The following is a 14,434-nucleotide window of genomic DNA, read 5'->3' as shown; positions in this document are numbered from 1 at the left end:
CAACAGACAGGCTTTTGCACACAAAATGTGTTGCATGCCCGACCTACTAATTGAAGTGCAGCTCAAAAATGCAGACATGAGATTTGATTTAAATTAAAAAAAAAAAAAAAGCAGAGAGGTACTATTTTTCTTAGTACCTTTTCTCATTAGGACTGAACCGTATACCTGTTCACAAGCGGGAGTCAAGGAAACAAGCTCCAAATAACCTGAGAAGTTGAGTGAAGTATTTTTAGCACCCTGAACATATTTCATCCACAGAAGTGTACATATTCTGCAATATCAGTAATGTTCCATCACTGTAATCTGCCTAAATATCTACTATAAAAAAAACACTTGGGGATGAGAGAGACTTAAAGGATCAAGTATTACCTTGAATTTATTCAAAAGAACTTCTCTGATATATGTGAATCTATACAGAATAGCATGATAACTAATACATACTTCCAGAAAAAGGTTAGAATTGTGGGTTTGAATTGTATGTGAAAAACAGTGACTTAAGTTGCCTGTGTTTGCATGTGTATACATGCCTCTTTATCTTTCATTATATTCTCACAAGCAGTAAAAGCAATAAGTAGGATTATTGACTAGACTCTCGTGTCTCCCAAATATTTCATTCTAGCAAATCAGTAAGATGAAAGAAATAGTCTTGTTTTGAATATTTTTTTAAAGCATGTGAATCTGAGCAATGATTATTTTTCAACAGAAAATGGTGTACTAAAATACTTTAGAGCTAAATCTATTCACTCTTTCTGTTCATAAATGACAGTGAGTTTTAAAGTCTTTTTTCAAAGCTCTGAAGTGTTTTTAGCCTCTAGCTCTCATTGACTTGGATAAATTCATATTGGAGTTCAGATGCTAATTTCTGTGACTGCTTTTATAAACAATAAAATTCAGGTTAAATCCTGCTTCTGTTGAAGCATCCATTAACTCTGCCATTAACTGGGAAATCTTTGTGTTCACAGTCTCTGTTCTTTAACTGACAATTAATATTTTCTGACTGAGTCACCTGCCTTCAAGTATGATGTTGCCAAATAAAGTGCTTTCTTTAAGAAGCAAGGATATTTTGCTCATGCACTGCAAATAAATTCTGTGGAAGTCTAACATTTGGTGATACATTTACTTTTTATACTTTTTCAGGGGAATTCTGGCCTGGGGTTCAGTATTGCTGGAGGAACAGATAACCCACACATTGGGGATGATCCTGGGATATTCATTACTAAGATTATACCAGGAGGAGCTGCAGCAGAGGATGGAAGACTCAGGTAAAAACTAACTCATTACATATGTTTGAGAACAAAATGCATCGTTGTTATGAATTATTATGCAGGAGGTGGGTGCAAACTGGGTGTTTCATGGGGCCAGGGTAAGTAAATTACATGACTAGTCTCTTTTCTGCCAAGGTAGGAGAACTGATTTAAACAACTAAATAAGGTTAGTTAAGTCCTGTATAAAAGGACATTTGCTGGTGCCACCTCCAGCTTTGTACCAGTCATTTCATTTAGTATAAAAAGCAATACGGAGACAAGAGGAAGAAACAGGCAAATCAGCATGAGAGTCTTCTCTGCTTGGTCTTTGTATGTTCATGACTGCAGAACTATGCCTTGGTCTTACACATTAAGTCTACCAAAATTTCCCAAACTACAGAGCCGTTGCTATAGACTCATAGCTATTTGTAGACACTCCTTGTTATTTGGCTGCAGCGGTGAGGTGTCCTCACCTCTGTTTGCAAATGTTGTTTTGCTCTGGGAACATCTAATGGCTATTCTCTGTGTTCTGAGTCACCTCCAGAGTAGTGATTGCTGTAGCTCCTGAAATGGCCGCAAAGGTCGCTTGGAAGTTGTGGTTGTGAAATGCACGGTAGCACGTCTCCTAAACAAGGGGAACCCCAGAAGTGCTTGTTCTTCTCGTTCTGTGTGCACTGAATGCAGAAAGGCTTCTGTCTATCACAGAGGCTGTCCTCCATCTGCCTGTCGCAAAGCCTGGTGATGCTCCAGAAAGACAATTTAGCTAGAAAGACCTGGGATAAAATTCCGAAGTTTTCATGATCTCAGCACTGGAATCTAAGTTCTGGGAGCCTTCGCCAAAAACAGATGGTCTAAGTTTCATTAAATGTGACCAGATGGCAGCAGTAACTTTTTTTTATCCAAAGCTTTTTCCCTTAATTCCAAGTTAAAAGTAGAGATAGTTGGCCAATTTTTAGAGCAAGTTTTGGATATTTCTTATACTCGGTTAGTGATGTGATTTTGTAAACGATTCTTACTTTTACTGTGATGGTGATGAGGAGTCATGGTGATTGGCAGTGACTGAAGAATTTATGGTCTAAATAAGATTGTAGACAAAAGGAATAGGAATAGTCTCACATAACTTCATGACTAAAATGCAGCTCTCTAGCCCTGAGCTAGTCATCTTGGTCTCCTAAGAGTGAAGAAAAACCCAAGCATTTCTAGGTTGTGATTAATCTCATCCTAAAGTCAATGTCTAAAACAGAACAGAAGAGTCTATATTTTCACTGGTGACTCAAATGAAAAGGAGTTTCTTCAACTGGTTCAGCTCTAGTGATCTGTTCTGTAATTGTCTGCACTGGGCCAGATGAGCTTCATGCAAAACAGAGCATGAGAAAACAGCACTATTTGGAAATTGAGCTATCAAGTTTGACATGGTGAACAGCATAAGGGGGTCTTAAACCTGCATCTGCTTTTCTACAGATAAGAAAGAATCTCTTGCAAAAATTAATAATATCTTTTCAATAGAGTTTTTGATTACTTTTGAAAGTTTTTCTAGCTTAAGCCATTAAAAATACAAAAGCCATTGTAGTATTTGTCTTGCTACCTTTGTATAAAACCAACTATTTCACAACCATTGCTATATTAATGAACTACTGTAAATTTAACTCATGATCATTTAGTAATTACAGTGTTGAAACTGTCTTAGACCTTCTAACCCCACAAAAGATAGCACACTAATGCAACTCCTTAATCCATATTAAGATTAGACCTGGTAAACTTTATGTTTTGTAATAAAAGTTCAGTAGTACAAGTGTAGTTATCTTATGACCAAGACTTGGCTAAAATTCTCAGAGTGTAGTATTTGTTAGCACATTTTGAAGTAAAATGTTGTAAATGATAAACATATATTTAGCATAATCTTTTTTCATATTCTCATTTGTAAACATAGTTTACACCAAACTCCTCTCTTGTTAATACTGAAAATGTGGATGCAATTAATTCAAATTGTATCCACTGAACTTTTTTACTTCAAAGAAAACTGCAAGAACCTTGAAATATGTCTCTGAAACTGCCATTAGGGAAATGGATTGACTTAATCCTATGTGCTTTACACTAAATAATAGGGAAAAAAAATAAAATATATATATATATATATATATATATACATTTTAGCTGAATATCACACAGTATGAATTATTATGCAAAGTGGAGTTATGTATGCTCCTTAATACTCAAAGGAGGGTTGTTGGGTTTTTTTGGTGCAGTTTCCCATGAACTCTTCTAAAATTTATAGTACACGAGAATTTGCACTGACTCATCTTTCTCACTTTTACGGTCAGACACAAGTTGTGTACTTATGTTGTGCTTTCATGTTATAGAACATTGCTTTTTCAGTATTTTATAATGAGATGACAGGTCAAAAGACTTAACCATGATTGCCAATTAAAAATTCTGTCTTGAATTGTGTAGAAACAAGTTTGTAGGTTTTGATGGTGAGACCTTATTTTACTTCACAAAGGTTTTCATAGGGGAAGGTTCACCCTTTCCTTCTTTGATCTGCTAAGTGAGTTTCACTTTGCTACAACGCCAGCGAAGACACGATCCTGTCACCTTTTACGAACACCTGAAAATATATGTATCAGTGATTGTTACTGATATGCCACTGAATAGAAAAGCTATCCTGGGGCAGTCTCCACTGACTTACATTATAATTATTTTTACGTAACAGACTTCGTCACCTAAGGCCACTCTATAGGAACAAAAACCCAACCACATGCAGTAACCTCTGCCAAGAACAGCGATAACCTGAGAATGGGAGATTGGTGTTTATTGACAGAAAACTATGTACTTGCTGGTGTCCATTTTTGCCTCAGACTGCCTGCAGATACTCTGAATTATATAGCAGTGTAGACTGTTTGAACTGGCTTCTAAATCTACTGTCTGTTTTCAAATCATAAAAGCCTGTAAAATCACTTTTGGTGCATTTTACATGAAGTCCCTTTGATCTAACTTGGCTGAGAGAAGTTCTTCAAATAACAAGATTGTGAAAGCGATCTGCAAGAAATGGACTTAATGCTACAGACTCATTTACAAATCTTTTATGTGTATATATGGATTTACAAGTGGAGGAGCAGGTCAACTGGAGCTTCAGGTAAGTCCAACAAAAGCAGCCTCCTGAGCCTGGGAAGGAGTAACTGTTGTAGTAGAGGCCGATAGTAGAGAAAACAGCTTTGTAGGGAAGGACCTTGGGGTCCCGGTGGGCAATGCATAGTTAAAAATGCATATATATGAGGTATAAGTACCTGATGTGAGGTAATGAAGACAAAAGAGACAGACTTTTATCAGCAGTTCCCAGTGACAGGTCAAGAAGGAATGGACAATGGGCAAGTGTAGATTCTTGCATCTGAGTAGGAACAACTCCAGGTTCCAGTATAAGTTGGGGGATGACCTATTAGAGAGCAGTGTAGGGGAAAGGGACCTGGGGATCCTAGTGGACAGCAGGATGACCATGAGCCAGCACTGGGCCCTTGTGGCCAGGAAGGCCGATGGCATCCTGGGGTGTATTAGAAGAGGGGTGGTTAGTAGGTCAAGAGAGGTTCTCCTGCCCCTCTACTCTGCCCTGGTGAGACCACATCTGGAATATTGTGTCCAGTTCTGGGTCACTCAGTTTCAGAAGGACAGGAAACTGTTGGAGAGGGTCCAGCGCAGGGCAACAAAGATGATTAAGGGAGTGGAGCATCCCCTGTGTGAGGAAAGGCTGAGGGAGATGGGGCTCTTTAGTTTGGAGGAGACTGAGGGGTGACCTCATTAATGTTTATAAATATGTAAAGGGGATGGAGCCAGGCTCTTCTCCGTGACAACAAGTTATAGGACAAGGGGCAATGGATACAAACTGGAACACAGGAGATTCCACTTAAATATGAGAAGAAACTTCTTCACAGTGAAGGTGACAGAGCCTGGAACAGGCTGCCCAGGGAGGTTGTGGAGTCTCCTACTCTGGAGACATTCAAAATCCATCCGGACACATTCCTGTGTAACCTCATCTGGGTGTTCCTGCTCCAGCAGAGGGATTGGACTAGATGATCTTTTGAGGTCCCTTCCAATCCCTGACATTCTGTGATTCTGTGTAACACAAAACACATGAAATTCCATCTGGACATCAGGAAACATTTCTTTACTGTGAGGGTGACTGTCTCTGGGCTACATGTGCCCAGGTTGTGGAAGTTGTGGAGTCTTTATCCTTGGACATATTCAAAACCCAGCCAAACATGTTCCTGGACAACCTGTTCCAACTAACCTTGTTTCAGCAGCGACGGTTTGACAAGGTGATCTCAAGAGGTGCTTTCCAACCTAAATGATACTGTGAAGCTGTAATTGGCACCTGAGTCAGCAGTGTGCCCTGGCAGTGACGAAGGCCAGCAGAAGGTCAGCAGGGATGCACAGAGGAAGAATTAGAGGCAACAGTCGCATGTTGCAATAAGGGAAATTCCAGTTGGGTCTGAGGAAAAAAATATGTATTTTTAATGAGGGTAGTAGTGCAACATAAGTGGTGATTCAGTGAGGTTATAGGAGCTTCATCTTCAGAGTGAATCAGAGTTCATCTGGACAAAGCCCTGAGTGATGTAACTGGAATTTTGACTTGGCCTTGCTTTGAGCAGGATGTTGGACTAGATGACCTCCAGAGGTCCCTTCCAACTGGAATTGTTCTCTGATGATGTAGATTATTCTTATATGTCAAACCTGTGTGTGAGATTGCAACAAAGGTGACTAAATTCCTGGACTTTTTCCTTTAATGCAGAACAGTACTTTTATTGACAGTAGGTACAATCTATAGTGTGGGTTAGGATTGCTTCATGCCCCGTATCTCTACTTAAAAAAAAAAATAATAGCAAAAGCTATCAGCCACTTTAGACTACATTCACTTTAATAAAACATTCATGGTTTTGAAAGACTTCTTGAACTTTCAAATATTAATCACAGAAGCACAGAATCACATGATCTCTCAAGTTGGAAGGACCCATAAGAATCATCAAGTCCAAATCCCTGCTCCTCACAGTACAACCTAGAACTAAACCATCATCCAGACGCTCCCTGAATGCTGTCAGGCTTGGGGCTGTGATCACTTCCCTGGGGAGCCTGTTCCAGTGACCAACAACCATCTGAAGAACCTTTTCCTGATGTCCAGTCTGAGCTTTCCCTAATGCAGCTTCATCCCACTTCCTCATGTCCTATCTCTGGTCACCAGAGAGAGGAGATCAGCACCTTCCCCTCCACTGCCCCTGTGAGAAATTTGTAACTCCTGTGTTCACATGCTACCCTCAATGAAATGTGATGGCTTCCAGAACTAGTATAAGAACCAATGTACTGTGCAATTCCGATTTTAGAAGACATTTTATGTAAGTTCGGTAACTCCTAATCTTGCAAGATACAGAAAGCTGTGGACTATTTTATGGTGTCCATACAATACCTACAAAATCATTTCATACATAATAAATAATATATAGTAAATAATTTCATGGAATAAAAATAAATTACTTTTGGATTTGATTACTTTAGCTATATGTGCATGTAATAAACTTGGGACTAACTGAAAATCATTTTTTTCTGAATGCTGCATACCATGTTTCTTTGAAGTTTTGAGTTTCAAGTCAGTGACAGACAGAGCCTATAAAACCTCCAGAAGTAGCAACCATTCCCACTGAGTTGAAGGGGGATTTCTCACAAGAGTTTGATCTTTTAAGACTTTTGATACATAAAAAATTCTGCTTCTATCTCACAAATGTCAGTTGTCCATGGGCAAATGTCTATTTTTTAATAAAGAAGCTCTGAATTTAGACTTCTTTTACTCTCTGGAAGAAAGAGAATTCCAGTAATTTATGTCTCAGTGTCTCTTCTTGTTTTATCTGAGTTTGTGTCAGAGAAAAAAAAATACAGTGGTTGTTTCAATTGCCTGGATAAAGAACTTCAATACATTGTGTCAGTAGTTTTTTCTATTGACACTTACTGATCATAAGTGAAATTCTGGCTTCTAAAAGGCAACAGACACCTAAAAAAATCATCACACAGTGAAAAAAAGAGTGATTAGCTTATGGAACTAGAAACACAGTATAGTGGTATAACTTTATCCAAAAAAAAAGAAATTAGTAAAAGAATAACTATAAGCTTTCATTTATGACCAAGTTTAAAAGAGCAGAGAATCCCAAAATATTAATTTACTTTCAGCAATCATAAACCAAAACTGTTTTGAGTCAAGAATCATTCTTTCTGTTTATAGTTTCTCACCATTGAGTTCTGATCTTACGGTGGAGACATTTTTCTGAAAACTCTGTCTGCAGGAATGAGTGGTCATATGAGTTCCTTATCTATTCCTATCAAAAAATACACTTTTCCTTTTTGTGAAGGCAAGTTTGAAAATGTGCATTTTATAAGGTCTTGTAATCTAAAAAGAAAAAAAAAAAAAGAAAAAAGAAAAAAAAGACTTGAATAGCACAAGAATTCAAATGTTTAATACCAACCTCTTGGGCATAAGAATCTTACTGAACCTGTGAATCAAAAACCAGTTACTGCATATGTGACTGAAGACAAGTAAGTTTATTCGCAGGATGGTGAGATAGATTTGGATGGCCTTAAGCTTGAATTTCAAGTGTTAATGTTATACCAAAAGTTATTTTGGTATCTGAGTCTGAGCTGTACTGACAAGGAAAGAAGATTGGTGTGAGTTGGAGTACTAAGGCTGTTCAATGTTTATCTTTCCTTTGTAAATGTGTCTTTCCTGATATTACTCTAATTACTGATTGTCAGGAGGTTTAGGATTGTGAAACTGCAGCATTTTTGAGGCATGTTATGTTGTTCTACTATTATCATAATAGTTAAGCCCACTGGATTTTTTCCCCCCACCTCTAAAAGTGGTTTGGTGTGGGGAAAACAACATAATGCACACACTAATGGGAGCAGACAAGAACCAAAATAACTTGCCTTCAGTCATTTAGTAAATCAGGGAGAAAGCTTGGAATAGAATAGTGATTCCTTCTCTTGTATTTCTCTGCCCTACAGGCTTCAGTCAAAAGCCTACGAGCAAAGATTTTAAACAAATTAAATTTGTTTTCCCTTCAGTTGTCAACTAACCCACTGTGATGTGTCAAAGCATTGTAAATATAGCTAAATGTAAGTAGCAAGAGAGGAACTCCGAAGATAAGACCCTTTCTCATGCTATTTTTAAAATATAAAATTGAGAAAAATGAAAGTAAAGGTAAAAATTGCATTTTAATGAGATTTTTTAAAATATTTCCATGTTTCACTAAAGATGAACCAGAGCGGAAATATTCCAATTTCATCCTATTTGTTCAAAGCTTGAAAACTGGAATTAAGAAACACACTGCTTTAACTATTGTGTGCAGTTTACCTGAGAAAATCAAAGCAGAGAAGCAATGGAGGAAACAGAAACGAGTCCCCACTTGAGAGCTGGCTGGGGAAAGGACCCTCTCCAGTTTTTGCTCCGTGGGCTGTGCTGACAGCACTTTGCATCTCACAAAAAGTCTCAAGCCTAAATCCCCTCAACAGCAGCAGACATATGGTTGTTACCTGTTGGCATCCATTTTTAGCTCTAGATTTCTTAGTAGGAAGAATAGAATTGAAGGTGATAACAGGAAAAAACTAGGAGGTTTTTCAGATTAATGTTGCCAGGAGAGATCATGTTCTCTCCAAGTGTGTCATGTGTCTCTAATCCAGTTTTGGCATCTGGCTTTATTTCACCACCATGATATATCAAAACAGAAGTGTGTCTGCTTTGTGATTCAAGTCCCTATTTGTTAACTTTTGTTCGTGTATTAAGCCTATCAGTACCAGGTCTATGTGCGTTGCAATGGCACAAAGCTTGTTCAGGATGTTATTATAATTACAGTGCTGCCACAAAATACTGATTCATATCTGCACTGTTTACAGGCCTCTGACAATGCTATTAGTTCAGTACATAATTTGGTAGTAAGTTAATAAAGAGACATTCACCCCATTAGGCAAAACATGTTTGCTTTGCAGACAGTCATAAATTAGATCGTGAATTATTGACTGCTCACTCTGTCCTGGTTTGTGTTAGGAAGTTTGATCTTATTAACTCTCTTTGTCTGTGTATCTGTGCGTATCATTTTTGAGCTACTATGGAATAAAACTTTAAAAAGAAAATACTACGGAGGATCTACCTGAAAAAAGGCAGGTCACAAAATCAAAATCTAATTTTCATACATTTTTAAAGTTGAGGATGCCTTACCATTACTCAAGTTTGAACTTATCAACTTATTTTCATCAATGGAATAGTTTACCGTGTAATTATCTTTTCTGTTGCTTTCACCACTTCACTTTTCTTTAGCTGAATCCTACTTTATTTGGTGTTACAGAGCCCCGGCATGTCTCTGAATGTTATTGTATTTCTGCTTTTCCTACTTTGAAAATAATTTGGTAGGCTGCAAAAATTCTCTTAGGCAGTGCAAGAAAGGAAAGCAAAATCACATTTTAATGCTAAATTCTGAATGGGAAGAAAAAGGTTTTTCTCTGGCTTGTGGTATTTGAAATTGGTGAATTTTAGAGGTCTTTTTATAGAGAGTCACTATGGATATTCTTGTAGATGTCTTCTTTTTATCACAAAAGATCCGTTTCTTCTCCCTATAAGTTTCTGAACTGTTCCCCACTAATTCAAACCCCTGCTTGCAAATAACACTTAAGCAAAGCAGCTTGTTATTAGAACTTTAGCTACACTGCAGTTGTATTGAGCCCATTACACAAAGTATTTCATGCAGTGGTACTGAACTGCTTAACAGGCCTCTCTCTCCCAAGGGTTCCTTTGGTACCCATCCTGCCTGAAATTACAATCGCCCGGAGTGCTGCAGCAGCAGAACAGCCCCATGCAGCCAAATCCAAGCAATTATTTCATCAACATGTTTGCACTGCTACTGCAGTTATGAATTTACATAGCTCAGTGATAATTTATCTGGATTAAGGAGCCTTCTGTGGTGACATACCTTAGAAATCATCAGATCTCTGTGGAGTCTAGTGTTACTCAAGGAAAGAATATTTCACATCTGTTCCTGTATTCGACAGGTGTAACCCTCCGGGGTACTGCTGAATTCTTCATTTCTTTCAATTCCCACCAAAGATAAAAATAAGATTTTGGATGAAAAAGAGACTGACTTAAGCTATCATAAGTAAAATTAAGTTCCTTACAATCAGCAAAGATCTGGCTCTGAAACTTTAAAGAAAAAGCTTGGTCAACGTTTTGCTTCTGACAGCCAAAACCACTAATACCCAGTAAGACAATCTGTTCATACACTGTCAAAACTCTCAGCTGTGGTTTGAATAAACTCTTGGACTTTCAGACTTTACCCAAATCATATTTCCTGGCAGCACCTCATCACTGTTGTCACATTCCTTGCTCTGCTTTTACTACAGACATTAGAGGAGGGGCTTTAAATTTATTTCCCTGTGGCATGCAAGTTTTAGTACAAACTTGCAAGATGAACACTTTGTTTGGACATGTTGCTTACATTGTGCCATTCTGCACATTACTCTAAATCATATCATTATAAAAAGCAAGGGGTTTGGTTTTGGTTTGTTGCTGTTTGGTTTTGTTTTCCTTTTTATTTGTTTTTCCCCCACTTACCTATTTGCATTCTACTCAAAGTTGCAGCTAACTCTATGTTAAGCATGTAGCCTAATGGTGCTCTGAAGCTGCTCAAGTTTCTTACTGAACTTGAACTACACGTTTTCTCCTCCTTCATCTTTTTTAACACTACACCTTTGTTTGGAATAGCAATTCTCAATCAGACCAGAGCAGAAGGGAGGGTTTTCTGCTTGTCAGTGCAAGCGGCAGCGAGGCAGGACTGCTCAGTTTTGTTCTCAACTTGCTGTGCCTGATCTGCGGCAACATTTTCTTCTTTTGTGCTAAAGTTTCCCATTTTACAAATGGGTATAGTGATCATTATCTTTGCCTCACGGGGGTTTGTTGTGAAGCTTAAACGAGTTCATATTTGCAAAGCACTTTGAGAGCCCCAGATGAAAAGTGCTTGTAAAAACACTGAATCTGGAATTGCCTTCTGGGCTATCTGTTGTAACTGGTTTTCCTGCACAAACCTGAATATGCTTCAAACAGTGCGGGTGTCAGTCAGGAGGATTTTAACCACAGCTGAGAAACAACCGAGCAGTTTGGTGTATTTATCAGGCAAAGCATATCTGGGTCCCAAGGAAGCGCCTTGTCCTTCCCCAGGCTGGACTCACTGAGGCCAGGCTGAGGCAGCTGCTCTTCCTCAGGGCTTTGGACGTTGAAGCCCCTGCCCAGTGCTGGAACCAGCTAAACCGGAGGGTAAGTCAGGGCTGGGAAGCCGTCTCTGCCCTCTACCACACCTACAGAGCCTGGCCTGGGGCATCTCCCAGTACCTGCAGAGCAGCCCTGCAGCTGGGAGGAGCTTTGCAGCTTCCTGGTGCCTTCATTCATCTCAGACTTTACAGGGTTTTGTTTTTCTTTCCCCTTTCTTTATCCCAACGCCTTCCTCTCACAACACCCCACAGCTACCTACACCTCGTTTTTTTTCTCATTCTTTGCCTCTCCGCTGCCCCACTTTGGCCTCTGGCTTTGAAGGGCAGACGTGAATACTCGTTCTGTGAGCAGAAGTTTTGCTTCTGGCCACCATTAGAGGCTGCCAGAGCCGCCCAGAGCCAGCCGAGCTGCCTGGATGCGCTGGGAATTTCGGTGCTCGGTTTCTAGTGGGAGTAGTTTCAGAAGGAAAGCCTCGTACATGGCAGTGGCAGGAGACGAGACGCAGAGAGACTGAGGATAACTGGGGAGTTAGAGAACGGACGGAGGAATGGAAAAATGTGGTAAGAGCGAAGGATGTCAAAGCTGAGGACCGAGGCGGATGAGAAATGCAGGGGGAAAACAAACGCAGGGTGGGAGAAGCAACTTAATTTTGGGAGGGGGAGATAGAAAAGGGAAATAGTGGTTCCTGTAGGTCTCGCAAGAGTGGTTAGTAAAGAAAAATTGATGCAAGTTTGAGAGGCTGTTTTTGGGTCGCCTGCCAGCCCCAGTGTCCTGCCCACTCTCTGCATCCCCCTCCCCATCCTGCCCACTCCTGCCTACACTTACCCGTCTGTTTCCCTTCATCCCCTTGCTGTCTTGAGCTCGCAATCAAACGCAGACATTTAAACCAGACCGTGGGCTCGTCAGGCCTCCCGGCTGATCGATCGCTAACTGGGCGTTTGGCCAGTGACCGCTGACTTTATCTGGCGGAGCTGCCCGCCTGAGTCACCTCATGCTTGTGTCTGTTCTGCACTGTTTCAGTTCTCTTGCTTTTAGTAAAGTCTTACTTGATTTTCATTAAGTCGTGGTGGGAATCTCGGGTCTGATAAATACAAAATGGTGTTTTATGGGTGGAGTTTTGTTATGAATTGTCTTTTATGCTGGTGTGTCTGGCACTGATGTGTCTGGCAAAGCAAAGGGTTCATCCCCACCGCAGCAGCTTTACCTTGATGTACTTTTGTGTATCATGGTCCTAACTCTGCTTGAGGAGAATGTGATTTACAAAGTGGGGAGAGGGGTCTATCTTGTGCAAGGGGCATTTTAAAAGGAATAATATATGAAGTGGAAGATCATAAACTCTATACATAACTACAGGTGTGGCTTACCTAGCAAAAGAGAGTTAATTTGCCTTGAGTTATGCCAGCCAAGCTATAACTGAAGGATTGATGTCACAGAAATTCATTTCATTATAAATGATTTAGAACAGCTGTACCTCCAAAAGCATTATACAGTGGCAGAATACCATTCTGCTTGCAGGATGTTTGTGATGAAGAAAAAAAAAAAGAAAAAAAATAAAAGAAAAAAAGAGGTCTTCCTGTTATAGATGTGCTTAGACTTGACTTTTTCGAAAGTTTATGCTTGAGTCTGTCTGTGTGCAAATTGAATGGGTGTTAGCTACTCCTCCCTCAACCCCACATAGCTACACCCTGGGAGATGAGCTGCCCTTCGCTAATAACTACTTCCCATTCTCTAAGTGTGTGTAGGGAGGTGGGGCTCTTTTGGGAGGCATTAAACCAAGTGGGGTTTTGCTTCTCTCCGCACTCTGCGTCGTGTTTGTTTTTGAAGCATCTTTAACCTCTCTGAATTTTATCAGATACAAAAAGAACAGCACTTCTATGTAGCATTGTTGTTGGCTAAACTTTCAAGTAGATACATGACAAATTTTAACTGTATGAGTTTTTTTTTTATCCTAAGGTGAGGATGTGGAGAATGACATTTAGAGTTGATGTGGAATTTACCACCATTTTTAGCTCCTGGATATTATTGACCGTGTTGCATGAGGTCATCATGATTAAATCTTAAGTAATACCAAGTCAATACCATTCAATGAGCATTCCTATAGCTTATGAAACTTTTCTGTAGCTTCAAATAATAATAATAATAATAATAATAATAATAATAATAATAATAATAATAATATCAAGTTATTGATTTTGAAATTAGTATGAGTTTTGAAATTTGATTCACGAATTCACTCTTACAGCTAAGAATTGCCTCAGATTAGCTGCTTGCCAAGTTTTTTTTTTTTAAATCAATAATTTACCATATAAATGCATAGTGCATTTAACAGTAACAAATTTTAAAAAGCTTACAATATATGTGGCAACTTATTTAACTTATACAGCCTTGTTATTTAACTTGTAATTGTTTGAATAAGCTATTTTTTAAGTCTCCCTTGCCCTGTGAGCAATTCTCAATGGAGTGCCAGCTGCATCATTGCATATAAATTTGCTATCTACAAACTTCGGGTGGAAGAAGACTTTGGAATACTATACTAAAGCTGACCAAATATTTTTTGATACAAAATGAGGTCCAAATTGCTTTTTCAGTGGAAAAGAGAGTAAATCATGGCTTCCTTCATTCATGAAAGCAGTAGCAAAATCACCTGAAGGGAAACCTGCACTCACCATCTTTCTCCCTCTGGGCAACATGAGCAACGTCTTCCAGAGTAATCAGACAATTAAACTGGTGGGGCTATGAAATCGATGTATTTTATTTTTTCCTTCCAAAGTCATTTCACTTCCCCAAAGATAAGTAAATGTTAATTGGGTGAGGGCAAACTTGCAGTGAGCGTGATGCTTTGGGAGTTGGGTGGAGAGAGGGTCCTCTCTCTATGGGTGTCCTGAGCAGTGCTCAGGGGTGAGCT

The 14,434-nt window shown here is 39.2% G+C and overlaps 1 protein-coding gene across 6 annotated transcripts in view; it reads left to right on the top strand.

Annotated features, from left to right (window-relative positions):
* The window catches only part of DLG2 (discs large MAGUK scaffold protein 2), a gene marked incomplete at both ends in the record, with an annotated part of 882,996 nt that overhangs the window by 532,433 nt on the left and 336,129 nt on the right, over nucleotides 1–14,434 (top strand). For all 6 annotated transcript variants that reach the window (XM_080346627.1, XM_080346631.1, XM_080346630.1 and 3 more), the window contains one exon: nucleotides 1,138–1,262. In XM_080346627.1, the coding sequence (XP_080202753.1) occupies nucleotides 1,138–1,262 (125 nt within the window). The remainder of the gene's footprint in view (nucleotides 1–1,137; nucleotides 1,263–14,434) is intronic.

This window comes from Nesoenas mayeri (assembly GCF_963082525.1).
Source record: "Nesoenas mayeri genome assembly, chromosome: 1".
Classification (NCBI taxonomy): domain Eukaryota; kingdom Metazoa; phylum Chordata; class Aves; order Columbiformes; family Columbidae; genus Nesoenas; species Nesoenas mayeri.
This window is presented reverse-complemented; position numbering and strand designations above follow the sequence as displayed.